At 35.6% G+C, this 27,696-nt stretch overlaps 2 protein-coding genes across 5 annotated transcripts in view; both read right to left on the bottom strand.

The window, feature by feature from the left end:
• Positions 1-77: 77 nt before the first annotated feature.
• Positions 78-7,081, bottom strand: LOC127843171 (uncharacterized). Its single transcript, XM_052373027.1, has 2 exons — positions 6,908-7,081; positions 78-665 (listed from the first exon to the last, which is right to left on the bottom strand). The coding sequence occupies exons 1-2, from the start codon at positions 7,052-7,054 to the stop codon at positions 510-512; spliced, it is 303 nt and encodes a 100-aa protein (XP_052228987.1). The 5' UTR covers positions 7,055-7,081; the 3' UTR covers positions 78-509.
• A 4,858-nt stretch (positions 7,082-11,939) lies between these two features.
• LOC127841033 (uncharacterized) overlaps positions 11,940-27,696 on the bottom strand; it is a 181,211-nt gene continuing 165,454 nt past the window's right edge. For all 4 annotated transcript variants that reach the window (XM_052369538.1, XM_052369539.1, XM_052369541.1 and 1 more), the window contains 5 exons: positions 20,388-21,370; positions 19,192-19,550; positions 18,513-18,578; positions 15,490-15,588; positions 11,940-12,786 (listed from right to left, as the gene is read on the bottom strand). In XM_052369538.1, the coding sequence (XP_052225498.1) occupies positions 19,201-19,550; positions 20,388-21,370 (1,333 nt within the window). In that variant the 3' untranslated portion in view covers positions 11,940-12,786; positions 15,490-15,588; positions 18,513-18,578; positions 19,192-19,200. The remainder of the gene's footprint in view (positions 12,787-15,489; positions 15,589-18,512; positions 18,579-19,191; positions 19,551-20,387; positions 21,371-27,696) is intronic.

The following is a 27,696-nucleotide window of genomic DNA, read 5'->3' as shown; positions in this document are numbered from 1 at the left end:
TGCTTATGGCCAAGTTGAGAGTCGAAGGGCATACTGGTTGACACATCCAAACTGCTGTCATTTTTTTACATCTTGTCTATTGCCAATTCAATGTGTGGCCAATTGGGCTTGGAGTGCAAAGTAACAAACCCTGATGGGTAAACCTTTAGCACCTCATTTCAGATGTCAGAATTCACGCCTGAGGCATGCCCAGGGATGTACCATGAGTGTTCAAAACAAAGTTGTTACTGCCTTTGTACAAGTTATCCAACTTTTTATTGTTTTGATATTCTTTCTGGTGTCCAACAGCCAGAACTGATTGTTAGCTTTAACATAACCTTTGCTATAACTCCTCGTGTCTTGAACACTTGTTCCTATCCCGGCTCTCAAGCTGAACTAACTCAGGCTCGAGTGTGGTTCACTCAACAAGGACATTGCAGTTGTTGAGAACAGTGCACGAGAACTCAACGTGCTCAGAATTTCCTGCAGAATGGAATCGTTCAACAAAGCTGACCTTTTGAGGCCGTAGGTCAAGGTGAAGGCGCTAGGGTCAGGTCGAGTGGAGGGTCGTCGTGGACTGAGGCTGCTAGGGTCAGGTGGAGGGGAAGATTCGTCCTTGACTGAGGCTCATGCGGGCTGGACTGGTGCTGTTGCCGCGCAAAATCAATATCGATGATGGTGCTCTTCTGAAAACAACACAATGGGTGATATGAACTTGAAACAAAGGTTTGTATTTCAATTTATAAAAAAACTAAGCATTTTGATTGGATGTGAATTTTTTAAACAGAAAATCTTCATTCTTATGAATTTTTAATCTGGCATATCCTTGGTTCCATGTCCAAAATAGCATACACATGAATCAAATCAGACCATTATATATTTAAACATTAAAAGTGTTGGCAAGTGCTAAATAAACCTGTAAATTCATAAATATTTTTTTCTAAACTTGCAGAGATTTAATTTCATAAGCCATTATGTGGCTCATAAATATTCAAAACTCAAACAAATTTCGCATAAGCTAATCAGAGAGGACACTTTCCGACTAGACTTGATTTTCATAAAGAGGAGACTTCCTTTCAACAAAAAATACTTTGAAAGAGTCAGTGTTATCCCTGATTATCTTAAAGACTGCACAGGCTAATCTGGGACAACAATTTAAGCACATGCATTTAGCCACATTTTCCCACAACACAGCTTATTAATCTTTTAGCAGCTCCTTACCTGCATAACAAAAAAGGGAACATCAACTTGAACAAAATATATAGAGGATATTTGTTGGATTCTATGGGATATCAATTTTTTTTCACGAGTGATCATATAAAATAATATTTTCACAAGTGGCACTGCCACGATTGAAAATATGTATTTTTTATGATCACGAGTGAATTAAAGCCGATATTCCATCAAATCCAACACATTTTCTTTTTATTTTATGCTTTTTTTACCGCTTATTTATATTGTACAAGAATTAAACTGGATAGTTTCGTTGGATTTATTACGTCATTTCGTCGAAAAAATGAGAGCATAAAATAAAATGTTTTTATTGGTTCTCATTCTATTAATCACTTTACTTTACAATGCTTTCACAGATGTTTTACTGTAAATATATGTTTCAATACATGGGAGGCAAACATTTGACATTAATGTCTTCCTAAAGTTGCATAAATATTCATACATTTTTACCATGTCTTTACAGATCTTTGAATGTTAAAATCTATTAAAATTCACAAAAGACAAAAAATAAAAAGTAAATAAACATGTAACATGTAACAAGCTGTATACATGGGTGAAAGTAAAAAAAAAAAGAAAATAAGGAAATATTTTAGCTGGGGGCCGCAGTGCCAAAGGCCCCCGGAAGCTCCTAAAGGATAGCAAAATGATTTGCAAATAGGAAGCTATCCTCAAGTATAAGACCAACATATGTTGACAGTAATTCTTGCAGCTTACTTAACATGCATACCATGGAAAACAAACAATGTTTATGTTTGTACATGTACAATAACTTTATTCAGTCATTTAATCTATTAATTTTGTTTATTAAGCATACACTCTTAACTTAAAGAATTACTATAAATGTTTAATTATGAACACTAAAAATTGAAAAAAGACTAGATACGTCTCGAATCGATCGTATTTTTTTATTTTGTGTGTCGGTATTGCTGGACACATGGCCTACCCCCCCCCCCCCCCCCAACAAAATCTTATCAGATTTACTTGATTCACGAAAACGATAACTATCCTTAGTTGTAATACACTGTAAATATTAGCTGCTGAATATGTTATAATTTTTAGAAATTTGATATTATGCTTATTTTTGAACAAGTCCAAATAGGTTCTCTCCATACATGTTTTATTGTATTATTGCATTTAATGTTCTGTCTGTCTTTATTTAAATAAATTTCTCTCTTTATTAAAATAAATTTTGAGTCCACACTCTAATAAGAATAAGTGTCCTAGCTTGAATACCGATTTACTTTCATGGCTTTGATAAAAGGTTAACAAAGCACGAGAACCATGCAATGTTAGCTCTGTAAATTATAAAATAAGATTGCTTAACAACTATTGTAGCTCTGCAAATTATAAAATAAGATTGCTTAACAACTATTGTAGCTCTGTAAATTATAAAATAAGATTGTTTAACAACTATTGTAGCTCTGTAAATTATAAAATTAAATGGCTTAACAACTATTGTAGCTCTGTAAATTATAAAATAAGATGGCTTAACAACTATTTTTAATTGGCATATACACGCACGTCATTGTCTTAATAACCACTGTTTGTTATACCATATTTGTTCTCATCAGAATTTTGTATAAGGCTCTTAAACAAACTGGAAGCAGAATTAACTTTAGCCTCGTTCTGGGAGAAATGGGCTTTACTAATGTGCATAGTGTGGTCTAACATTAGCCTGTGCAGTTCTGACAGGCTAACCAAACACAACACTTTTTGCCAAGACTTGATTTTGGTTGAGAAGAAATTTCCTTTTAACAAAAAGTCCCTCAACAGCGGAATGAGCTGTCCCTGATAAGCCAATGTATGCAAAGCAAACGCTAATCTTTGGATGGCACATAACATGAATTAAGCCCTGTTTTCCCAGAACAAGGCTCACCTTGTATCGCCTTATAAAACCCTGTAACAGCTTGTAGGCAGACTTACTTTGAGCCTCATTATGAGATAACAGGGCTTACTGTAACAGATTTTAGGCAGACTTACTTTGAGCCTCATTATGAGATAACAGGGCTTACTGTAACAGATTGTAGGCAGACTAACTTTGAGCCTCATTATGAGATAACAGGGCTAACTGTAACCGATTGTAGGCAGACTTACTTTGAGGCTCATTATGAGATAACAGGGCTAACTGTAACAGATTGTAGGCAGACTTACTTTGAGGCTCATTATGAGATAACAGGGCTTACTGTAACAGATTGTAGGCAGACTTACTTTGAGGCTCATTATGAGATAACAGGGCTAACTGTGACAGATTGTAGGCAGACTTACTTTGAGGCTCATTATGAGATAACAGGGCTTACTGTAACAGATTGTTGGGGGACTTACTTTGAGCCTCATTATGAGATAACAGGGCTTAATACATGTTGCCTTATGAGTATTCCTAGATTAGCATGTACAGCAGCACAGGCTAATCAGGAACAACACTTTTCGCCTAGACAGAATTTTCGTTTACAAGATATATTTCTTATACAATATATTCAATAAAAGCGGAAAGTGTTGTCCCTGATTTGCCTTAGTGGACTTCTTTGCTAACCAATATTATACAATGGAGAACAGGTGTTTTAAATATTATATTTACTAAGGTTCAAGTTATAGAGCTGTATAGGATGATGAACTTGAAATTGTGATTTATTTCTTTTTCTTTATCTTCAATTGGAAATTTAAAGATATCGTTTTGAGAAAAATACATAGTTTTGGGTGGGAATGGGGTCAATTTTGGACCCAAAATTTGACAAAAAACAACAACACTGTAAACCCACCAAGAACTAAACACCTCCTCGCAAACAGGCTCTATACAACCAAGGCATTGGATTGAATAGATACATATCTAACAAGACTACACTGCAAAGCCGATATATCGCAGTTGGTGGGGTCCAAAGATCACGAGCGCGATATATCCGGCGCGCGATATAACTCTAGAAATGTCTAACTTTTTTTATTGCAGTTAATTTGTCAAATTTCCCAATGTTTTAATTTTATATACGGCGCTGCTACATATTTGTATAGTAATACATGTAATTGCAAACCAATTCTACAATCAACATTTTCATAACTACATACGTACCGGTGTAACAGGCTATTTTTTCCCCCCTGGCCACTTTTTCCCCGGGGAAAAAAGGGACTAGTCCATTTTTTCCCCGGGGAAAAAGTGGCCTAGGCCAATTCTTCCCCCCCTAGTCCAATTCTTCCCCCCCCCTGATTTTTCATTTAATATATCTTTCCGTCTACACCTTTCGTCCAGTTTTTCCCCCCTGGCCAGTTTTTCCCCCCTAACATGTAAAAGTAGTTTTAATATCAGAGTTTGATTGAGAGTTGCTAAAACTGCCTCCACACCCTTATCTTTTATTTTACTTATCTTTTACATTTATATTTCACTTTTCTTCCAGTTTTTCTCCCCTGGCCAGTTTTTCCCCCCTACCATGTACAAGTAGTTTTAACAACAGTATTTGATCGAGAGTTGCTAAAACTGCCTCCACCCCCTTATCTTTTATCTTACTTATCTTTTACATTTATTCTTCACTTTTCGGACAGTTTTTCCCCCCATGGCAAGTTTTTCCCCCTTAACATGTAAAAGTAGTTTTAACAACAGAATTTGATTGAGAGTTGCTTAAACTGCCTCAACCCCCTTATCTTTTATTTTACTTCTATTTTACATTTTTTCTTCACCTTTCTGCAAATTCCCCCCCCCCCCCCCCCTGAAAATTGGTAAGAATGTTCATCTCAATGAAATCTGGGTTAAGTTAGGGAAAGTGGGTCATGTGTGTTCCAAAACTAGGTCACCAGACCAAATCACAGAAACGGTTAGTTAACACTCCAGAGGTCACTTTTCATACCAATCTTTATGAAAATTGGTCAGAACCTTCATCTCAATGAAATATAGGTTGAGTTTGAAAGTAGGTGATAGGTAGTCAAAAACTAGGTCATTAGGTCAAATTATAGAAAACTTTCGTTAACTCTCTAGATGTCATATTTTCTTCCTGATCTTCATGAAAATGGGTCACAATGTCCATCTCTATCAAATCATTACCTGAGTTTGGAAGTTGGTCATGTGCAGGCAAAAGCTAGGTTACAACTATGTCAAATCATACAAAATGTTTGTTTGCAATCTAGAAGGAGTTTCAGGTGAGCAATACAGGACCCTCTTGTTCATTCCCTTTTAGGCCATTTTTCCCCCTTGGCCAGTTTTTCCCCCCTACCATTTGGTTTCGTTCCAAAGACCACTTTTACACTTAATTTTATCTTTTGACAATTACTTTGAGGGGCGAGGGGGGAATTGGCCGAGGGGAGAAAAATGGCCAAAAGTCATGTTGCTATTAATTCTTTAAGTAGGGGGAGGGGGAAATTGGTGAAGGGAAGAAAAAAAAATTAAGAGTCATGTTGCTATTAATTCTTAGGAAGGGAGGAGGGAAAGATTGGCCGAGGGGCGAAAAAAGTGCCAAGAGTCATGTTGCAATTAATTCTTTAAGTAGGGGGAAATTTGGCCAAGGGGGGGGAAAGATTGGCCTGGGCCATTTTTTCCCTGGGGGAAAAAACGGCCTAGGCCAATCTTTCCCCGGGGAAAAAATGGCCTAGGCCAATTTTTCCCCGGGGAAAAAATGGCCGGGGGAAAATATGGACTGCTACACCGGTATCTGTAATTATCATGAAAACCAAAATGTAAATTATATTTTTATTTTCACGTAAAATATTGCTCGCGAATCAGCTAAAAATAAGAATTCTTGCCATAAAAAAACGTATAAAATACAATTGTGCATAGATTCGAATTTACCCTTATAAGTAGTCCTAATTAAGAAACTGAAATAGCGTAACGGTAACGATACAGCCTGTTTGAATTTTAGTTTATTAAGAGGAAATGTCAACGTCACATAATTCGCGAGATACCGCGGTACTGTAGTTGAAATTTACAACGAAACTTTCAATGGAAATTAAATTATCTCAATGTTGTACCAGCTACGAAATTATTATTTACAAATAAATACACTCACGCCAATTTTCGCGAGCTTTTTATCACGACAAAGAAATTAATGACTAGTACCGAAATTTAACGATTTATATACCAGTAATCTGCCAATATTACCTTTGCAATGACACTTGAATTGGTTATTTCTTAAGTGTTAAAAACAACCCCAGCCGTGTGTAAACAACACTATCACTTATCGACTGTTGTTCACGCTTCACTGCATGCCATAGTAAGCCGCGACATCAATTGAACCAATGTTTTGACCAACTTTCATGATGATTGGGCAAAAACTGTGACTTCTAGAGTGTTAACAAGGTTTCTCTATAGCCAAAGAAGGAAAACTGCCCCGCCGACTGGCGGCCATGTTTTTCAACGGATCGGAACCACTTTTGAACTCATCCAATATATCATTAAGACAAATATTTTGACAAAGTTACATTTAGTTTGGGCATGAAATGTGACTTCTACAGTGTTTACAAGGTTTTTCTTGTTTTTGATCTAGTGACCTAATTTTTGATCCGGCACAACCCAGTTTCAAACTCGGTCAAGATTTCATTGGGACAAAGCTTCTGACCAAGTTTCATGAAGATGAGACAAGAAATGTGGCCTCTAGAGTGTTTAGGAGCAAATGTTAACAGACGGACGGACGGACATACGATGGACAAAGACCGGTCACAAAAGCTCACCTGAGCAATCAGGTGAGGTAACAAAAAGTCAAAACAGTAAACATGGACTCACCAAGGCTCTGCTGTTCGAAGTGTTGATGTAGCCAACATTGGAGAAGATGTGGTGTGCTAGGCTGCTGCAATACGTCTTCATACTAAATTTCTTGAGCGAGTTATAGTATTTGTTAAAGAAGGGGTTGCCGCCAATTTCCATCGACATTTACTTTAACGATGTTTGTATTGTTGGCTAATAATATTTGCTGAAAAGGAAAACATAACATGTGAGATTAAACAACTTCAAACGTGAGACTGCATAACTTTTAAAGGGGCCGTCCAACAGATTAAATTAGTACATTGACAAAAAAGTTGTTTCAGATTCGCAAATTTTCGTTTTTTTATGATATTTTTGAGGAAATAGTAATACTGACAATTTACAATGCTTTTAAATATCCATTGTATGCATCTTTTGACGATTTGAAAAGACGAATTAAAAAGCGTCGTTTGACGCAAAACGATTGAATAATTTGGAAAGTTCTGTTGTTGTAGCTATATTTTGGGAAACTATGAGGATTGCTTATATAGGTAAAAATACATCGCTCTAAGCATGCGCATGGATGGTCAAGTGGTCTAGGCGGGAGACTTTTAACTCCAGGACTCCAGGGGTCAGTGGTTCGAGCCCTGTTGAGGGTTATTTTTTTCTTTTTTTTAAAGTTGTATTCTTGTGTTTTTTTACAGGAGATTTTTAGGTCAAATGTTTAAATTTATCAACATAAAGCATTTAATGACATGCTTCATTCAATAATGCCAAAATCTGTTGGAAGGCCCCTTTAATAAGAGACTGAGCAATACAACTTTAAATGTGGCACTACAAAACTTAAAACATGAGAATGTGCAGCTTTAAAAGTGAACATATACAACTTTACATTTGAGACTAAATAACTTTAAATGTGTGACTAAACAAATTTAAATGTTACAATGTACACCTTTAAAGGTGAAACTATACAACTTTAAATGTGAGACTACATGTATACAACGTTAAATGTGAGACTTTTTTCAACTTTAAATGTGAGATTTTACAATTGTATAGCATATCTTAAGAAACAAATAGATGCGAGTTGAATACTGTAAGTTTATGAGTACTTGATCACACACGTGTGGCTATGGATTAGACACAGATACAGAAATACAGATTGACGTCTGTGGTGAATTCAGTGTACCACATCAGGGCTATAGATTACAAGCGTATGTGCGTTATTACTTAATTAAAATAACCAAAAACGTAATTAAATTCAATATCAAGCGTACAAAAACGCAAATATAAAGTTAATTACGTATTTCCCATAAGAAAACCTTGCGTCACAAAATGCAATCCTTACAAACACGGGACGTCTTTTTTTAGACTGGTTATTTCCCGTACAAAAATGTACCGAATAGTTTATACATGTATGCCGTCCTATGAAGAAAAGAAGGCAGTCTTTCCAGCGGTTATCAATCTTTACTGTAATTATTCGTACACCCATCCGATTTCTATTTTCATTTTCTTAAAAATATCAAAATGGCCACTCGTGGCCGTAGAAAGAGAATCCTCACACAAACAAACACTTTCGACAGGTATTTAGCCAGAATATTGGGGAAACCGAAAACTTTTGTGCAGCTTTGCTGAACGATCTGTTGCAAGATGTGATCATTTCTCCAGAGAATTTAGTTCGCCCGTTATTATCGGAGATTTTGAACAAAGTTGTTAAACCCAAAAAACACGTTTATGGGGAGTGTAAGTGAAAAAACTTTAATAGAGTGGCGAAACAAACACCCGTTGCTGGTGATGGATATGGAAAATGGAGTTATGAGATGTACATTATGCACAAACATGAAAAGTAACTTAAAACTAACTAATGTTGCTACAAATGTTGATTTATTTTTCACCTGCACATAATAATATAGTAATCTTAGTAGATATTTATTATATTATATATGTCATTCCCTAAATCACCCAATTCAGTTAAAAAACCGGGGGTGAAAAACCCAATTAAGCTCAAAAGTAGGGGGTAAAACATTTTGCTGAAACTCTATTGAATTTACAAAAACCCTATTGTTGTCAAAACAGAGGGTGAAAAACCCAATTACCCAATAAAATTATCTATAGCCCTGCCACATCTTTCTACAGGGGACTTTTATAATTTTAATAGTTATTATTGCCTATTCTGGCTAAAACTATGCAATGTAAGTGATATTCAATAGATACAACATGTAGTTATACAGTGCATCTTTTTGTAGGACACACCTTATATTTAAAGTTCCACTTCAAGTGTTGAAATTGTGTGCATTAGCATATAAAAGCAATAAGCCCCATTGTTTCTTGCAAACATATGGGCTTTGATTTAAACAATAATCAAATCCAATTACAACCCAAAAGCTGTATCAAAAGCATTGACTTCACTAAGGTACAATAGTAATGATTAGCGCTAATTGTTTACAACTGTATTATCCGTTGTGTGTTTTCAAGTGTTGCAGGCAAACGGCGGATCTGGATCAAATACAATAACGCTTTATGATCAACAACTGACTGATATACATTCTGAATTTTAATTACAAAGAAATAAAAAACGTATGAATGTGTGTTTGATTGTTTGCGTTTACCTACATTTACTATAATCTAATGTTTGTGTATCAATTCAAATGTGTTTAATTAATTCACATTATCGTCTGATATACATGTAGTTAAACTGTCTGTCATAAATTGCTAAAATTAAAACTAGAGCTTTGTCACAGACTATACCACCACATGCCGCATTGCCACAGACTATGTTGCATGCTGTCTTCACAAAACAAGATAATCTAATTTATGTCGATTTTTAAGAATTATTATGCCATTATTATTTATGGCCATTTTTACCTTTGAACTCTTGAATTCGTTCGCATGACAGGCCGTCCAATGACTGTGAACAGAAATAATGTAATGAGTCATTTAAAATCTCACAATGAAAGACATAGTTATGGCCCGGACAAGCTCATTTATGGCCATGTTTCACTTTAGAACTTCAAGTGTGACCTTAACCTTGGAGATATTGAAGTAATTCTTTTGCATGACACATTATCCAATGATTGTGAACAAAAGTACCAAGCAATTTTTAAATCTCACACTGAATGACATAGTATGGCCAGAACAAAATCATTTATGACCATTTTTGACCTTTGAACTCACAGTGTGACCTTGACCTTGGAGATATCGATGTAATTCTTTTGCCCGACACACCGTCTAATGATGGTGACCAAAGGTGCCAAATGATTTTAAAATCTCACAATGAATGACAGAGTTATGGCCCGGACAAGCTGATTTATGGCCATTTTTGACCTTTGAACTCAAAGTGTGACCTTAACCTTGGAGATATCGACGTAATTCTTTCGCACAACACACTGGCCAATGATGGTGGACAAATGTGTCAAATGACTTTAAAATCTCACAATGAAAAACATAGTTATGGCCTGGACAAGCTAATTTATGGCCATTTTTGACCTTTGAACTTAAAGTTTGACATTGACCTTGGAGATATCAACGTAAAATTCTTTCACGTGACACACCGTCCAATGATGGTGAACAAATGTGCCAAATGATTTTAAAATCTCACAATAAACGACACAAGTTATTGCCCAGACAAGATCATTTATGGCCATTTTTGATCTTTGAACTCAAAGTGCGACCTTGACCTTGGAGATATCGAAGTAATTCTTTCGCGCGACAAACCGTCCAAAGATGGTGAACAAATTTGCCATATGATTTTAAAATCTCACAATAAATGAAAAAGTTATGGCCTAGACAAGCATTTGACCCTTGAACTCCAAGTGTGACCTTGCATCTTGGAGATATTGACGTACTTTTTTCACTTAACACACCGTCCCATGATGGTGAACAAATGTACCAAGTTATTTTAAAATTTAATGTTAAATGACATAGTTATAGTCCGGACAAACTTTTGGTTTAAAACACACCAAGTGACCCCGTGACCTATTTTTTGACCCGGCATGACCCATATTCAAACTTGACATATACATCATCTAGATACAACTTGTGACCAAGTTTGGTGCACATCGGATGAAATTTCGGGACAGATCAACAGACCGACCGACAGACCGAAAAAGTGATTCCTATATAGCCCCCATTACAAATGGTAATGGAGGTATAAAAATGATGTAATTATATTTGATTATAGGATATATATTTATCTTAGAAAAATAATATGTAAACAGTTATTCAGTCCCACCAATCAGCTTAATTCATAACAATCAACTTGTTAATGGCATACAGTAATAAGGGCCAGTTACTACAGGGACCTAAAATAAATAAAACAAGGGCTGTTTGTAAAACATGCATGCCCCCCATATGGGCTGTCCGTTGTAGTGGCAGCCATTGTGTGAATACGTTTTTTGTCACTGTGACCTTGACCTTTGACCTAGTGACCTGAAAATCAATAGGGGTCATAGCCGACATGTGCAAAGTAATATACCCCCTCTTCTTCGAAGGGGGGCATAAAAATCATTCACCTGATAATAAAAGACTAGTTAATTTACATGTGCTAAACATGGTCTACCTCCTGCAAGTTAATCTCACGGGTTTTCCCATTTTTCCCACGGCAATTTATCGCGGATATGTACTACAAACAAATCGGGCATTGACTGACACAATTTTGTTATTTTTTTTTAATCATAAATTACATGTAATAAATTAAAGTGCTGATGCAATAGTCATTTTTCTTCAACACACAATTCGCGATTTCTAGCTGACGAAAATAAATGGTTTCACAGTTTTTGTGAAATAAACAACATAAACAATTTTTATAACATCTATAACTTCAAAATAGTAATAACTAAGTGAAATAAGAATATTAAGCCATTAATTCTTCTAAAATACTTAGACATGTGCTAGAACTAGCGGCTAGCTCTGTGAAAAGTGTCCTTTTTTATGGCAAAACGTCAATTGGGAATTTTAGCCAGTAATTATGTTAAAATATAGACGTTAAGAGATTATGAATGGGACTTAATTATTAGCCCCTATTTTCAAAATAAATAAAACTGTAAGGTCTCACCTGTGGCTCAAGAATTTGTGTGATTGCTAAGGGCTGAGTTTGAGTTCTACCTAATGTTGGGTTGGAGTCAAAAGGCATACTGGACCACACAACAAAACTGCTGTCATTTTTCAATGCTTTATCTTGTGTCAACTCAATGCGAGGCTGTTTTGTCTTGGAGTGTGAAGTGCTCGTAACAAACCATGATGGGTACACCTTAAGAACCGTGTTAATGTTGTTGGGAAGAATTTGCGTCTGAACCACTCCCGATGTATTCATTGTGCTATGAGTGTTCATACAAAGTTTTTTTGTCAGCAACTGCGTAAGAATCACGTTCACTTTGAACATTTTGGATGCATAAGAGGACAAACCAGGATGGTCCATAATGCTACTACTATTGAATTCAGAAGTAGACCCCGTGGATAGCTTATGCTTCGATCTATAACTCTTTAACTGTTTCTAGATTGTCTACCATTATTCGATGTTGTTCTGTTAGTCCAACAAAGCATGGAACAAGTTATCCAACTTTTTATTCTTCGTACTATTCGTTGTGAAGTCCACAATCAGTGACTGTTGGTGTTACCATAACTACTGCTATAACTCTGCGTGTCTGAAATACTTGACCCACCTCCGGCACTGGAGCTTAACAAACTACTTAGGCAGGAGTGTGGATCGATCAACACGGACATTGCAGTTGTTGAGAACAGCTTGTAAAAACTCAACATGCTCAGACATTCCAGCAGAACGATATTGTTCAATGAAGCTTTGAAGCAGGAGGTCAAAGGGGAGGAGCTAGGGATCAGGGGAGGGGAAGGGATGTCCTGGACTGAGGCTCCTGGGGGTCCGACTGGTGCCGTTGCCATGTCAACTCAATAACAATGCTCATGCTCACCTGAAAACAACAGCACCATGGGTGATGTGAAACAGTTACGAAAGTGTTCATACAACAATCTATAACAAACTAAGCCTCTTGATTGGATGTGAAGGTTTTCAACAGAAACATTTCATTCTCATTAATTTTAATCAGGCATTTCATTGGTTCCTTGTAAAAAAAAAGAAATTTAATTCAATCAAACCATTTTGTATTAAATCATTAGAAGTTTTGGTCAATGTTATATTTACATGTAAATTCATAATAACGATTTTTTTTCTCAACTTGCAGAGATGTAATTTCATAAATCAATATGCAGCTCATTAATATTCATAATTGTCATCTCAGATAAGCATGTCAAGTCCACATAAGCTTATCAGGTAGAACACTGACTTTACTGAATTTTTATAAACAATGGCTGTTTGTAAAACATGCATGCCCCCCATATGGGCTGTCCGTTGTAGTGGCAGCCATTGTGTGAATACGATTTTTGTCACTGTGACCTTGACCTTTGACCTAGTGACCTGAAAATCAATAGGGGTCATCTGCGGGTCACGATCAATGTACCTATGAAGTGTCGTGATCCTAGGCAAAAGCGTTCTTGAGTTATCATCCGAAAATCATTTTACTATTTCGGGTCACCGTGACCTTGACCTTTGAACTTGTGACCTCAAAATCAATAGGGGTAATCTGCAAGTCATTATCAATCTACCTATGAAGTTTTATGATCCTAGGCGTATGCGTTCTTGAGTTATCATCCTAAAACCATTTTACTATTTCGGGTCACTGTTACCTTGACCTTTGACCTAGTGACTTCAAAATCAATAGGGGTCATCTGCGAGTCATGATCAATCTACCCATGAAGTTTCATGATCCTAGGCATATGCGTTCTTGAGTTATCATCCGGAAACCATTTTACTATTTCGGGTCACTGTGACCTTGACCTTTGACCTAGTGACCTCAAAATCAATAGGGGTCATCTGCGAGTCATGATCAATCTACTTATGAAGTTTCATGATCTTAGGCGTATGCGTTCTTGAGTTATCATCCGGAAACCATTTTATAGGTCGCTGTGGTGTAATGGATATGGTGTCCGCCTAGCGACCAGGAGGTCACGGGTTCGATCCCCACCGTGGGAGCGTTCTTTAGATCTTCCCCAAAGACACCAAGTACTGGTTCTAGGCCCAGGAAACGGACTCGAGAGCGTTTATATAAGCCTTAGGCTTTCGATGCAATCGAGCTAAAATAAATAGGTTTAAACTAAACCATTTTACCATTTCGGGTCACCGTGACCTTGACCTTTGACCTAGTGACCTCAAAATCAATAGGGGTTACTGCAAATCATGATCAATGTACCTATGAAGTTTCATTATCCTAGGTCCAAGCGTTCTTGAGTTATCGTCTGACAACCACCTGGTGGACGGACCGACCGACCTACCGACCGACTGACATGAGCAAAGCAATATACCCCCTCTTCTTCGAAGGGGGGCATAAATATGGAATTTTCGAGGGTCATTTTCCTGTGTTTGAATAAAATTCATGGATCAGTAAACCCACAAATTCAATATTAATTAATGTCCCAAAAATAATGATTTAACATATGTCACATTGTTTAGAAAAGTGTTTGTAATGCTTAATTTTTTTATTTTTTATTTTGATATATGACCAATAATTTCATTATTTTTCTAAGTGCATACTTTCTTTTAATACTTTGTAAAAATAACCTACTGAATATATTATAATTTTTTGAAAATTGTAATTATGATAATCTGTGAACATTAAGTTCCAACACATGAATTAGGTTCTCTTCATACTTTTTTGACTGTATTATTTCATTTTGTTCTTTCTTTATTTATTTAAATAAATAAACATTTCATTATCTAATTAAAATACATTGAATACCTTTTAACGGCAATTTATAAATATATTGAGATTTTAAATGAAATTTTATATCTGTAAATTATATCATACATTTCTAAACTTAGCATAGCTTAACAATTATTTTTAATTTGCATGTAGATGCACGTCATTGTCTCATTAACCACTTTTCAATAATCTTGTTTTTAATACCATATTTGTTCTCATCGGAATTTTAAATACCACTCTACAATAGACTGGAGGCAGACTTAACTTAAGACATGTTCTGGGAAAACTGTTTTTAATGCATGTGCATATTGTGTCATCCCACACTAGCCTGTGCAGTCCTCATCAGCACACCTGAGACAATACTTTACCCTTAGGCTTGACTTTTGTTTACAATTAATTTCCTTTAACACATACATTCCTCAAAAGTGGAAAGTATCGTCCCTGATTAGTCTGTGTTCACACTGCACAGGCTAATGAGGATGGCACTTTAAATGCATTAAGCCCCATTTTCCCAGATCGATGCTCACCTTGTATCACATTGTAAAACTATGTTACAGACTGCAGGCGGACTTACTTTGAACCTCATTCTTATATAACAGGTCTGTATAAATGTTGCATTAAGTGTCGTCCTAGATAAGCCTGTACAGCAACACAGGCTAATCAGGGACAACACTTTACGCCTAGACTGAATTTTATTTTAAAAGAGACTTCCTTTGCACAGGCTTATGTGGGAAAACACTTGATACAAATACATTCCATCCTGTTTTTCAAAGTGAGGCACATTTTGTATTTTGAAAAACACTCAATAACAGACTGGAAGCAGACTGAAGGTGAGTAGAATATTGCTGGGTTTCTTACAGTGCGTAAAATGTTGCTGAGTTTCTGCCTTGTTCTGGTCCATCTCAACTGACTTTGACGACTGATTGATGGGACGGCCTCTTGTATTTGGTCAAGCACCTGACGAGTACAAGGGACAGTGATAGGGCTCAAAGGCTAACGAAATGTAAAAAACACTTGAGTTGTTGTTAAAACAGTGATTGTTCACTCTAACTCAAAAGCAAATTTTGGTAAAAATTGGATTAAAAATTGTTGCAGAGTGAAACTTGGTAGCAATTAGTGACAAGAGATAAATCTCTTATTTAGTTTATGACCTTAATTTTCTAGGTAGGAAATCATTTGACCTTACATTGTTGCAGTTGCATGCATACAAAAAACTGACTGTAAAGCTCTCTTTTACTGTTTTAGGAAAAAGGGCGGGGCCCTTCCAATTGGGAAAAATTGATTTTTTTTCCCAAAAATTGGGACATTGGTGTTGTTGGTTTTTTGCTTAGAAATACTATACACTTGAGAATAAGGGTGTTCAATATTATATTAACTAAGGCTCAAGTTAGAGAGCTGGATAGGGAGACAAACTTGATATTGTGATAAATTTCTTTTTCTTTGAGTGGCATTATACACATCTAACAGTATATGCTATGTTTATAGGTGTCTATCGCAACCGTTGTTTATTTTTGGTGTTTCACTTTATATACACTTAGATTTGTTAATGCAGCATCAAAATACTAAAACAATATCCCAGAAAGATAAAAATAATGCATTTTATTAACAACCGTATTTTTGTTTGACAACTGACGACAGAAATGATTCGTTTTCCTGCAACGATATATCTATTTATATGACTCACGAACACTAACTCCGATCCTTATAAAAATACAGTTCCGCTCACCTTAGATGACTGGGACAGTCATGTAAAATATCGAATATAATATATATTTTTTATAAACATCTAGTAGCAAGATAAGTTGCAGATAATTGGTCAGTTACCACAATTTTAACATACTCTTTTGAACTGTTAATTCTTTTCAGCTCAATTCAACAGTGAAAAATGACCATATTTTCACTTTTACATTCAATTGAAAATTTTAGACAGTCGTTTGAGGAAAAAATATAGTTTTAGGATTGCGAATGGGGTGGAGTTTGGACCCCAAATTTGACAAAAAACAATACTGTATATACACCAAAATTTAACACCCCCTGGCAAACAGGCTCTATAAAACCAAGGCATTCGAAGTAATAGATTCAAATCATATTAACCATCGCACAACTGTGTAAAACCTCAAGGCAACATGGCAGGCCTTTCCCAGACCATTTTGGGAAAAAATGCTTTTTCAGGATTGAGATTTTTTGCGCGAAACATCCAAAGGCCTGCATGGGGATGACGAAAATTCTTCAGGTTTTGTGTTACTGTCAGAGGTTTGGAAAGCTTTAGGCTGAAGATGGGTTTGAGTTATTGATACTCAAGTAAAACAAGTACTAAGAAGTAAATTAGTGCTATTAACAGTGATATACACAAGAATAGACGCCATTTTACCTTCTATGATATCATGCAATTCTTATCCACTTCATTTTTGGTATTCTTAATACACAGGTACACTGTCAAATCAGTAATATTTGTTGGACATTATGCTTTGTTGATTTTAAGGGTTGACCGATCCACAAATTTAACACAAACACATGGGCATTTAACTGACACAAATTCCTCATTTATTTTTCCAAACTGAGCATACATGCCATACGTCCCGGATTGTCCGGGACAGTCCCGGAAATGAAGAATTTGTCCCGCTGTCCCGGAAATCTGTCAAATGTCCCGGAATTTACAAAATCCATAAATACATGTACCTTATCTTAGGCTTAACTGCACCCTCAATCAGTGTATTTCTGCAGCGTCTCCATGACAATGCCTACCCGAATAGGAAGACAACGCTACGTGTCAAAATTGATCAATTAACAGGGGTCTTGTTATCATATCGATTGTCTCACATTCGCGGTCAAACCGATAAGGCGGCATTGTTTAATGTGGTTGTTAATTGACTTTAATCTACTACGTCATTATTTCCCGCTGCGTAAGGGCAAAGGATAGTTGTTCACACATCTGAAGTCCAACATCGCTGAGTAAAAAATTAAAAGCAGTTTATGTTCGTACGTTTAACCGACAAAGAAGTTGTATTTGTTTTATTGTGATTGGTTGTATGTATTGTGAATTGATTTGAGTTGAGGATCTAACCGTACTGTATTGTTGTATTTTTTATTATATAAATGTTATAAATTAATAAAGGTGTATCAACAACTACTCGTTACACACCGGTCTTAATAACAATACCGCAGTGACGTCACCATCTATGTTTAGAACGCTTACACTGAAAACACGTATCTTGTATCTAGTAACTGAAGTAGTAATGTTTAATTTGACGTTAATAGATCAAGTGTATTTCGGATAGGCTTTCGAACATTTGCAATTAACGATGCGAAACAAAAAAAAAACGTACCAAAAATGCATATGTCTATAAATATCGCTACATTCTATACATGTCCCGGAAAATCGGCAAAAGTCCCGGACAATTTAACTCAATGTCCCGGAATTGGTCTGAAAAATTATGGCATGTATGAAACTGAGAAATCCACGAATATAAATGATTTTAAAATATAAAAAAAACAATTATAGAGAAAATTGTATGTTATGTAAATTCATACTGTTCTTTTCCACCTCATCTTTTTTGCATTCTTAATACATAGGAAATACACAAGCAGGCCTTTTTCTGGCATATTTATGGGTCTGTTAAATAGAACCATACACAAGCGTGTTCTTTTTTATGATAAGTTCCTCATGATTACTATATCTCAATTATATTTAAATTAGATGTAAACAATATAGTACTATCATTATATCATTTTATTATTATAATTTAAAGTATAAGAAAGAGTTATATAAAATATTTTTTCCAAATCAATGGATTTTTCGTGGGCAAAAAATCCAAATTCCACACTATTTGCATTTTCCCCCAAAATGGCAAGGAAAAGGTCTGACAAAGGGTCTATGTTACCTTCTGTGTATTCCGGTCATCCTTGTCCACCACATCCTCAGCAACCTTGTCCTGACTCAGCAGCCACTGGAGCAGCAGGATAGATTGATGTATTGCTTGTATGTATGCTTAGGATTCACACACGTTTATATACATGTTATAACAATCAATAACACATGTTAAACAGCATAAAACAATTTAAATTAATAAATCTCACATCCTGTGTTAATATTCTGTAAACATTACACAAAACATCAAAATATATTCCTCCAAAGATTACTTAAACTGATTCATATTTTAAAAAAACTATTCATCAATATACATTTCTTACATGGCATGGTGCTTATAGAAATAAAAGTCTAAAAATAGCCTCAGTTGCTATGTACATGTCCATCTATGTACAAATATTAAATTTTCAGTCGAAATGCTTTGTTTTTTCATGCATAGTTTACATTAACTAAATTTTAGGACAATAATGACACAAATATTATGAATACATAACATAATATGTTTTAGATGTGATGTTCAACCAAAAACCCTTACAGTGTATAAGCATATAACAATATGTGTACATAAATTATTTATATCTTTTACTACACACTTAATGTTGTATTGTAACATCACACACTACTATGTTCGTATGCTCAACAACACATTGTCATTGAAATACTAATCACTAATTACAACAACTAATACATACATGTTCACACTATTCCACTCTGAACACCCGGATGTTGTCCCACTGCTGTCCCACAATGATGGATGATGTGGTGCTGCTGTAGCAGACTGACCATGGCCTCAACACTCCATCTTTTCGTGTAGCAAGAGTAGCCAGCTTACTCTCTCCCTCCCAGCCCACCTGTAGTACAGTGTGGGACCAGCCTCCACAGACCAGCACCTGGCCTGCAGGGGTCACATGTAGACCAGATGGGCCCTCTAGTGCTGGGTCTGAGTATGTAGCCAGGAGTGTGCCATCCCTGGCCAGGGTGAGAAGCTTGTCATTGTGCCAGTTGGTGATGTACAGCCTGTCTCCTGTGGGACTCACAGCACACCTGTCTACTGCAAAACAGAGTAACATCAAGATATTGAATTACTGTCAATGTTAAATAATCTTATTAAACATACTGCAGTGATATTGTATTACGCATATGTTGCTAAAAAGAGGCCTTTACACATCTAAAATATATGCATACATTTCAATAATTTAATAGTTAAGCGTGACAATAAACTTCAGTAGCAGAGCTATTTAGTTAACGTTTGACATGTTGAAATGCGACTGGTGAGTAAGATATGAATTGAAGTAAAACAAGTACACAGATGGAAACAATTACACATACTGAAACAATTGCACAGTTCTATCAACAGGTAAACATATTGTACATGTACAATCATTTAAAAACCACAAAATTAAGACAGGGTCAGAAAGTGTCTCTTTCCCAGGAACTCAGTTTCTATTTATAGACATGCCATGTAGTGACAGTCAAAATATTTCATTACTCATGTTTATAAATCAATATTTCTGAATCTTCTTTTGGCTACAATGCACTGTAGCATTCAAAGGGCACATTGGAGTTATATAACAAATATTTTATAATATATCAGCAGGTTTTCTGCTATTACATCTGAATTTTATTTTATTATCATCTCACAAAGTATGTAACTATAATTTATATTATTATTTTTTCAAAATAACAAGATAAAGGCCTAATGGGTAAATATTTGTTGATTAAAAAAATAAATCCCAACTCGGTTCATTTAGTCAATAAAAATTCCCAAATTTGTCATTGTATGGATTTAAAATAACACAATTTGACTAGACTCCTTTTCCCACAATTGCTAGACAAATCCCTGTACATAATACAAATGTTATCAGGATGGATTCACCATGATTCTTACCTGTATAATCACCTGATCTATCTCCATAGAGACTGCAGATCAGTTTGCCATTCAGTGAGTATTTGTACAGTTCTTGACCAGAGGTGACAAAAAGGTCTCCTTGGTGATGGGTAATACCTGTACATTCATGTTGTAACTGAAACTTCCTGCCAGGAACAAGCTTTCCCTGGTTGACAGTGATAAACTGGACCTCATGTATGTTGCTAATATTCACAGCCACTGCAACCTCACTGGGTGTGATCAAACAAATGTCAGATGGCAAAGCATACACATCCCAGTGACTCACCACCTGGTTCTGCTGGTTCAGCAGCTTTACATTCAGATTGTTACAGTCTACAACCAGTACCTGTCCATCTGGAAGAACACATATGCCTGAGATATCACATGTATGACAATCACTTGGTATTCTCACATTGTACTCAGACTTCCCCTGGACCTTAAACACCTTGCCCGACTTTCCAAGCAGAGTGTATGCCTGCTGTATGACATGTTTACATTTTATGCTGGCTATAAGGCAGAGCTCCTTATTATCTCCAGTTTTCTTAACGATTTCAAGTAATTGTGACAAGTCATTGTGAAGACTGGTGCATTTATGAATAGTACTTGTAACTGACCCTTTTATGCTTATAACTTCATCTTTCATCTCATTAAGTTCCTTCGCAGTAATATTATCGAATTCATTCACGATAGAGAGAACACTCCTACACATCTCTTCTTTTAAATATTGCTCATTTCCGCCTGATGTACTCACAGAATTATTATCACATTCATCTATATAAGTATTTAAATTGCCACACATTTGCTCTATCATAACTTCCCTATGTTCCTTGTATGTTCTCTGCAATGACTGAATGCTGGCCTCCTGACTGATCTGCAGGGTTTTAATTTCCCCCATAACAGTTTCCAGCTCCACTGACAACCCCTCCAGGCCAGTGGGCTGCGAGTTGGTCAGCTCCGAAATCTGGGTCACTTTACTGCACTGGCTGAAATAAACAATTAATACATTTACATACTAAGGAATAGTAAGTGATATTATGTATTACTTCAAACAAGAATAAAGTGTTAAATAAAAACATACATGGACAATAAATTAACGCTTCTTGGGCTTAATATGGGGTATATAGATTTGCACTTATCCATCCATCTGCCTGACTTTTTTGTCGTATATAACTCAATATGTATTCCTGCAACTTTACAAGTACAGTAACCAGGCATGTGAGCTAATGTGCACCTCTATATTTTGTTTCTGTTGTTTTCATCATAATTGTAGTTATGTCTCCTATTTAGACAAAAATGAAATTTTAAAATATGTGTAGAGTGTAAAATGAACAAGGGCTGTTTGTAAAACATGCATGCCCCCTATATGGACCTATGAAGTTTCATGATCCTAGGCGTAATGTACCTATGAAGTTTCATGATCCTAGGCGTAAGCGTTCTTGAGTTATCATCCGGAAACCATTTTTTCTAAGTTGAGTCACCGTGACCTTGACCTTTGACCTAGTGACCTGAAACTCAATAGGGTTCATCTGCGAGTCATGATCAATGTACCTATGAAGTTTTATGATCCTAGGTATAAGCATTCTTGAGTTATTATCCAGAAACGATTTTACTATTTCGGGTCACCATTACCTTGACCTTTGACCTAGTGACTTGAAACTCTATAGGGGTCATCTGCGAGTCATGATCAATGTACCTATTAAGTTTCATGATCCTAGGCAAAAGCGTTCTTGAGTTATCATCCGGTAACCATTTAACTATTTCGGGACACCGTGACCTTGACCTTTGACCTAGTGACCTGAAAATCAATAGGGGTCATCTGCGAGTCATGATCAATGTACCTATGAAGTCTCATGATCCTAGGCATAAGCGTTCTTTAGTTATTATCCAGAAACCATTTTACTATTTCGGGTCACCATGACCTTGACCTTTGACCTGGTGACCTGAAAATCAATAGGGGTCATCTGCGAGTCATGGTCAATGTGCCTATGAAGTTTCATGATCCTAGGCATAAGCGTTCTTGAGTTATCATCCGGAAACCATTTTACTATTTTGGGTCACCTTGACCTTGACCTTTGACCTGGTGACCTCAAAATCAATAGGGGTCATCTGCGAGTCATGATCAATGAACCTATAAAGTTTCATGATCTTAGGCCTAAGCGTTCTTGAGTTATAATCCGGAAACCATCTGGTGGACGGACAGGCGGTCAAACGGACGGACGGACATACGGACGGACTGACATGTGCAAAACAATATATCCCTCTTCTTCGAAGGGGGGCATAATTGTATTGCTACTAGAGATCAAACACTTTACATAAATATTTATCACTGTGTAATTTTACCCACATGCATAGTTTGGTATGTCTTTTCAATATACCCAGAGTTATGACCCCTGTTTAGCAAAGAAAACACATTTAAAATGGTGTTGTGAGTAACTCAAAGAGTACAGCTGATAGAGGGATGAACTATTCTTAAAGTATTACCCACCATGTGAAATTATGCACCTTGATATTTTCTTGAAGTTTTTTTTTACCTAAAAAGAGTTGTGACAGTCCCTTTTACCAAACGATATTTTTTCAATTGTGAGAATCTTTACTCAAATAGAGGGATACTTCTGCAGTAACATATTAAGCGTCAGGTAAACTTGTGCAACTCCATATGTTTGTTCATAATTTTAAGACATTTGTGCAGTTGTGGGACAAATTGGATTGTAGAGGTATCCATGTACTCAGAACAATGTTCTAGTTGTTTATACTGTTTTCAATTTTATTATTGAAAACCTTGACCACACTATCAATAATAACAAATGCAAGAAAAGAGGCATGACTTATAATTTTTGTTTATTCCCAAACATTTTTAAATAAGCCATCGATGAAAGTCAATATATTGTTCACAACCACCTGTCTTAAGTGGATTAAAACTCAATGAATGAAAGGATTTAATAAGGGCAGTACTGTGATATATATGAAGAATGTCCAATTGTCCTACATGTACAGTGTTTTATCATAATTGAAAATCTGTTTAAAATGTTGTTATGATTGGTATAACAGTTACTAAAACTGACTGGGACACCTTTATACATTGACCTTTGACATTGACCAAAACATGGATTTACCTCTTAATCTTCCTCCATGTAAAAACAAAATATGTTGCATGGTTGTAAGTCAAAGCATTCCCTAGATATCATGTGGAAACAATTTGTCTACAAACCAACCAATAAACTGACCAAAGAACAGATGCAAAGCAAAATTACCCTGCTTCTTAAAAGAGGGTCCTCTATTTCTAAATAAAGTCTCAGCATGAACAATCTAGCCTGTAATGAGTGGCTTATGACATGCAACCTCAGGCCACGACTTTTATATTTCTTGGTTTACAAAACCGCCGACCCTAACTTTTGGAAAATGGGAAAAAAAATAAAATCGGAAAATCGTCTTTTTTTTATATATTTTATTCCCGACCGCACTGAAAAACGAGCGAAACGAGAAAAAAAACCGATCCGGTTTGAGTACGGTTGCGAATAAAATCAAGTAAGTACAATCAACGATTGGTTCACATATATTACAGAGATCGGGATATTTTTCAATGTGACACAGTATGTACCAGTCCTTTTATGGGCACTTCTCAAAATTTATTTAATTACAGACAATAGGAAAATCAGCGTCAGTAAAATGTCGACCGCATCAAAATTTATTTCCGAGTCTGTGACGCAACTATATTGTTTAACATGTTTATTATATTAAACATACCCGATATTATAGTAGATAAAAAGTATTACCTTGCAATTTGATAATTAGTATAAATAATCCAATAAAACACTGCCATTATTTACGATATATGTGTTTAGGAATTTTGTAAACACGTCCGCCATAGTTTATAGGAACTGTACAGAAAGTTTGGAAATCGGAACAAATCGGTATATCTCGGAAAATCATTGATAAATGTATTTGTCGTTTTAATGCTTAGGGCCGAGTAATTTCTGCAAATCGGAACTCAACTTGCGTATTAAAAATACTAGCTCAATTAACTGTTAAACTCCGCCTCCGTTCTCTGCAAAAGATTCGAAGGCGGAGCTATGCACGTGCTATTATTAAATTGGAGGATTGCAATTGAGAAACAAACGCACGATTGGTTCGGCATGTTGATTGCTAGACAAAGGAAGCCAATTTTGTCGGCGCGAAATTTGTCGCTTTATTGCTTCAGACAGCAAGCGGCTTTCCTTTGATGACGTCAAACTGTCAATTCACACAGACTGCACATTTTCGGAAGACTTTAACTGGCTCCTTGTTTACAATTCCAGTAAAAACACTTGCTAACATTAAACTTTGGATTAAATTATCAAAATAAAGCAAAAATGATTGTATTAATTCGCGTCAGTTTAATAAAGACGTGTTGCGTTGTAAATCAACGAGTTTTCATGACAACAACAAATTTTAACAAACATTACCGCGACGACGCGGGGATCGATCTACCTCGATTTTTTTCATGGACGATGTCATAAGTCCAATAAGAGCAAACACATAATTTTGTGTATGAGTAGTTTATCTTATATAAGATTTATGCAACGGGCATCGCATTGCGTAATGGTGCGCATCGAATTACGGAAATGAAGCGCAGTTTTTCGTTTTAATGGGAGAAGAACGCATGTCATTTAATGGAGTGTTTAAAATTGCCTGATGTTACAAAAGGTGCTTTTAGGTGACTCATTTCATTTGAAGATATAGATGTGTTTCATTGCATAATTAGATTTTTCGTCTCTGTGTTAAGGTTATAAAAGATATGATGTCTTTGTTCTGATGTTATTAGTATTAACTTATTTTTCCAATGTTTTTTTTTTTTTTTTTTTCGACCGCCCGATGGACCATTTTCAAAATTATTTTTGTAAACCAATAAAAAAAAAAGTCGTGGCCTCATGGTCAACTATGTCCCAATGTGTTGTGTTGTTATTTTACCTATTGTGATTACTTTGCTTTTGTTGTTGTCACATGATCTATTAGTGGAAAAGAAAAGACACCATTGTAAATTGTTTTAAAGGATGATCAGAGAGATTGGTCTATTGTTTATTTATATGTGATATTGAAATACCATACAGTAGCAAGCCTACTGGCAATGATGTTTATTTTACATTGGGATATATGAATATTAATTTTGCAATTTACTTTATACTACACAACATCACAAAAATTACAACTTTTTAAAAATTTGTGGAAAATATACTTTTATTGTATTCGCATTATTTGCAAAAAATCGTTAAATGGCAGCAATTTAAAGCAAGAGCCAATCGCTGTTCATGAGCTATTTTCACATTCAAAATGTTAATTTCCTAATGTTAATGAAATCCAAGATACAAAACATGTTTATGATTATATTACACACATTTTTTTACAGTATTAAAAGTGTACTTAATATTGAACACAGTGGACTGCACATTTTCAACAAATATACACACATTTACTTTTCTAAATTATGCAATAAAAACAAAGGTTTAAGTATTGTTGTGTTTTTTTTTCTTTAAAAGTCACAAAATATCCACCGCATGAAATGTTTGTAAAAAGTTTATGTATTTTAAATCACATAATAGTGTTAGTAAATATCAAGAATTACCTGTTTTTCTTTTTATCATACCTCTACGTCCCCGATTTTAAAGAAATAATGGCAAAATTGCTAAAAAAGCTGCAGTTTAAGCAGGAATGAAGATGACTTTTGTCGTTTGACGTGTAAATAATGACATCATGAGCACGCGCACACTTAATATTTGCAAAAAATGTGTTTATTTACTGTTTGTGTTGCACTTTATCTTTAAAATATATGGCATCTTGGTATCAAATTGTTTGTTTTGTTGAAACTGATTCAATTTTACTAAAAATGATTACTTTACAGCTGATTCCGAGTATGACCATCCTCCACACATGACTGATATAAGAACTTCCTGTTGACCATGATATAAATAGAGAATATATGGTTGGTGACTTTTTATATCACATGATATCAAAAGTCACCAACCATATATTCTATTTATTATGCCACATTTAAGTAAATAAGAAAATATTAACAAAACAAACAACAACAAACAACCGCTTAATTTCATTGATGTACTGTAGTAAAATATGCAAATTAGTAGCACCCTGATTACATCCACTAGCATTTATGCATATTTACACATAAATAATAGTTCGCAAGTAAGCAACAAACAATAAAATTTAAATGCTTATAATTTAACTAAATAAAACAAGATGTATTTGTGAAAAACAATGTCCCCCTATATGATGTTTGACCTTGTAGGATGACCTTGACCCTTCACCACTCAAAATGTGCAGCTCCATGAGATACACATGCATTTCAAATATAAAATTGTTAGCTTCAATATTGCAGAAGTGACATTACATGAGCAATTTTGACCCATATGTTTGACCTTGAAGGATGAACTTGACCTTTCACCAATCAAAATGTGCAGCTCCGTGAGATACACATGCATGCCAAATATCAAGTTGCTATCTTCAATATTGCAAAAGTACTCCTAAAATGAGCGATTTTGGCCACATATATTTGACATCTGACCTTGAAGGATGACCTTGACCTTGACCTTTCACCACTCAAATTGTGCAGCTCCATGAGATACACATGCATCCCAAATATCAAGTTGTTATCTTGAATATTGAAATACTGCAAAAGTGTACATTAAATGAGCGATTTTGACCCATATATTTGACCTTTGACCTTGAAGGATGACCTTGACCTTTCACCACTCAAAATGTGCAGCTCCATGAGATACATATGCATGCCAAATATCAAGTTCCTATCTTCAATATTGCAAAAGTTATTGCAAATGTTAAAGTTGGCGCAAACCAACCAACCAACCGACCAACCAACAGACCAACCAACAGACCAACAGACAGGGCAAAAACAATATGTCCCCCACTACTATAGTGGGGGACATAAAAATTGAAGCGAGAAATTGATACTTAAAATTACAATTTCTGCACTAAAAACGAATAACAAATATATTGTTTATAATAACACATTCAACGTGTACATGTACTTCCAAGTACACACCAATCGCTATTTTCAAAGCGAATGTGTAGAGTGAAAATCTCAAACAATAACGACAATAACTAAATGGAACTGGATTTTAACGCACTGCGCTAATTGGAAGTGATAAGAGTGATTTATTTGTCAACTTGTCCATCTCCGTAGTATACGTTTAGTATTGAGATGTTAACGGTTTCGCTGCGAAGGCAAAGTGGGTGGGGAACGCAACTGCTTGTGGATTTTGAACTTTCTAAGGAAGCTGCTTTTGTGCAATATTCTGCGATT

The sequence above is a fragment of the Dreissena polymorpha genome, chromosome 8 (genome assembly GCF_020536995.1).
Source record: "Dreissena polymorpha isolate Duluth1 chromosome 8, UMN_Dpol_1.0, whole genome shotgun sequence".
Classification (NCBI taxonomy): Eukaryota; Metazoa; Mollusca; class Bivalvia; order Myida; family Dreissenidae; genus Dreissena; species Dreissena polymorpha.
The sequence above is the reverse complement of the archived record's forward strand: the minus strand, read 5'-3'. Positions and strand labels throughout refer to the sequence as shown.

Bases quoted from the DNA above. Each gene is read 5' to 3' on its own strand.
- LOC127843171 (XM_052373027.1), bottom strand. From the start codon at position 7,054: ATGTCGATGGAAATTGGCGGCAACCCCTTCTTTAACAAATACTATAAC. The intron at 666-6,907 runs GTGAGTCCATGT...TGTTGTTTTCAG, and splicing joins CTTCGAACAGCAGAGCCTTG to AAGAGCACCATCATCGATAT.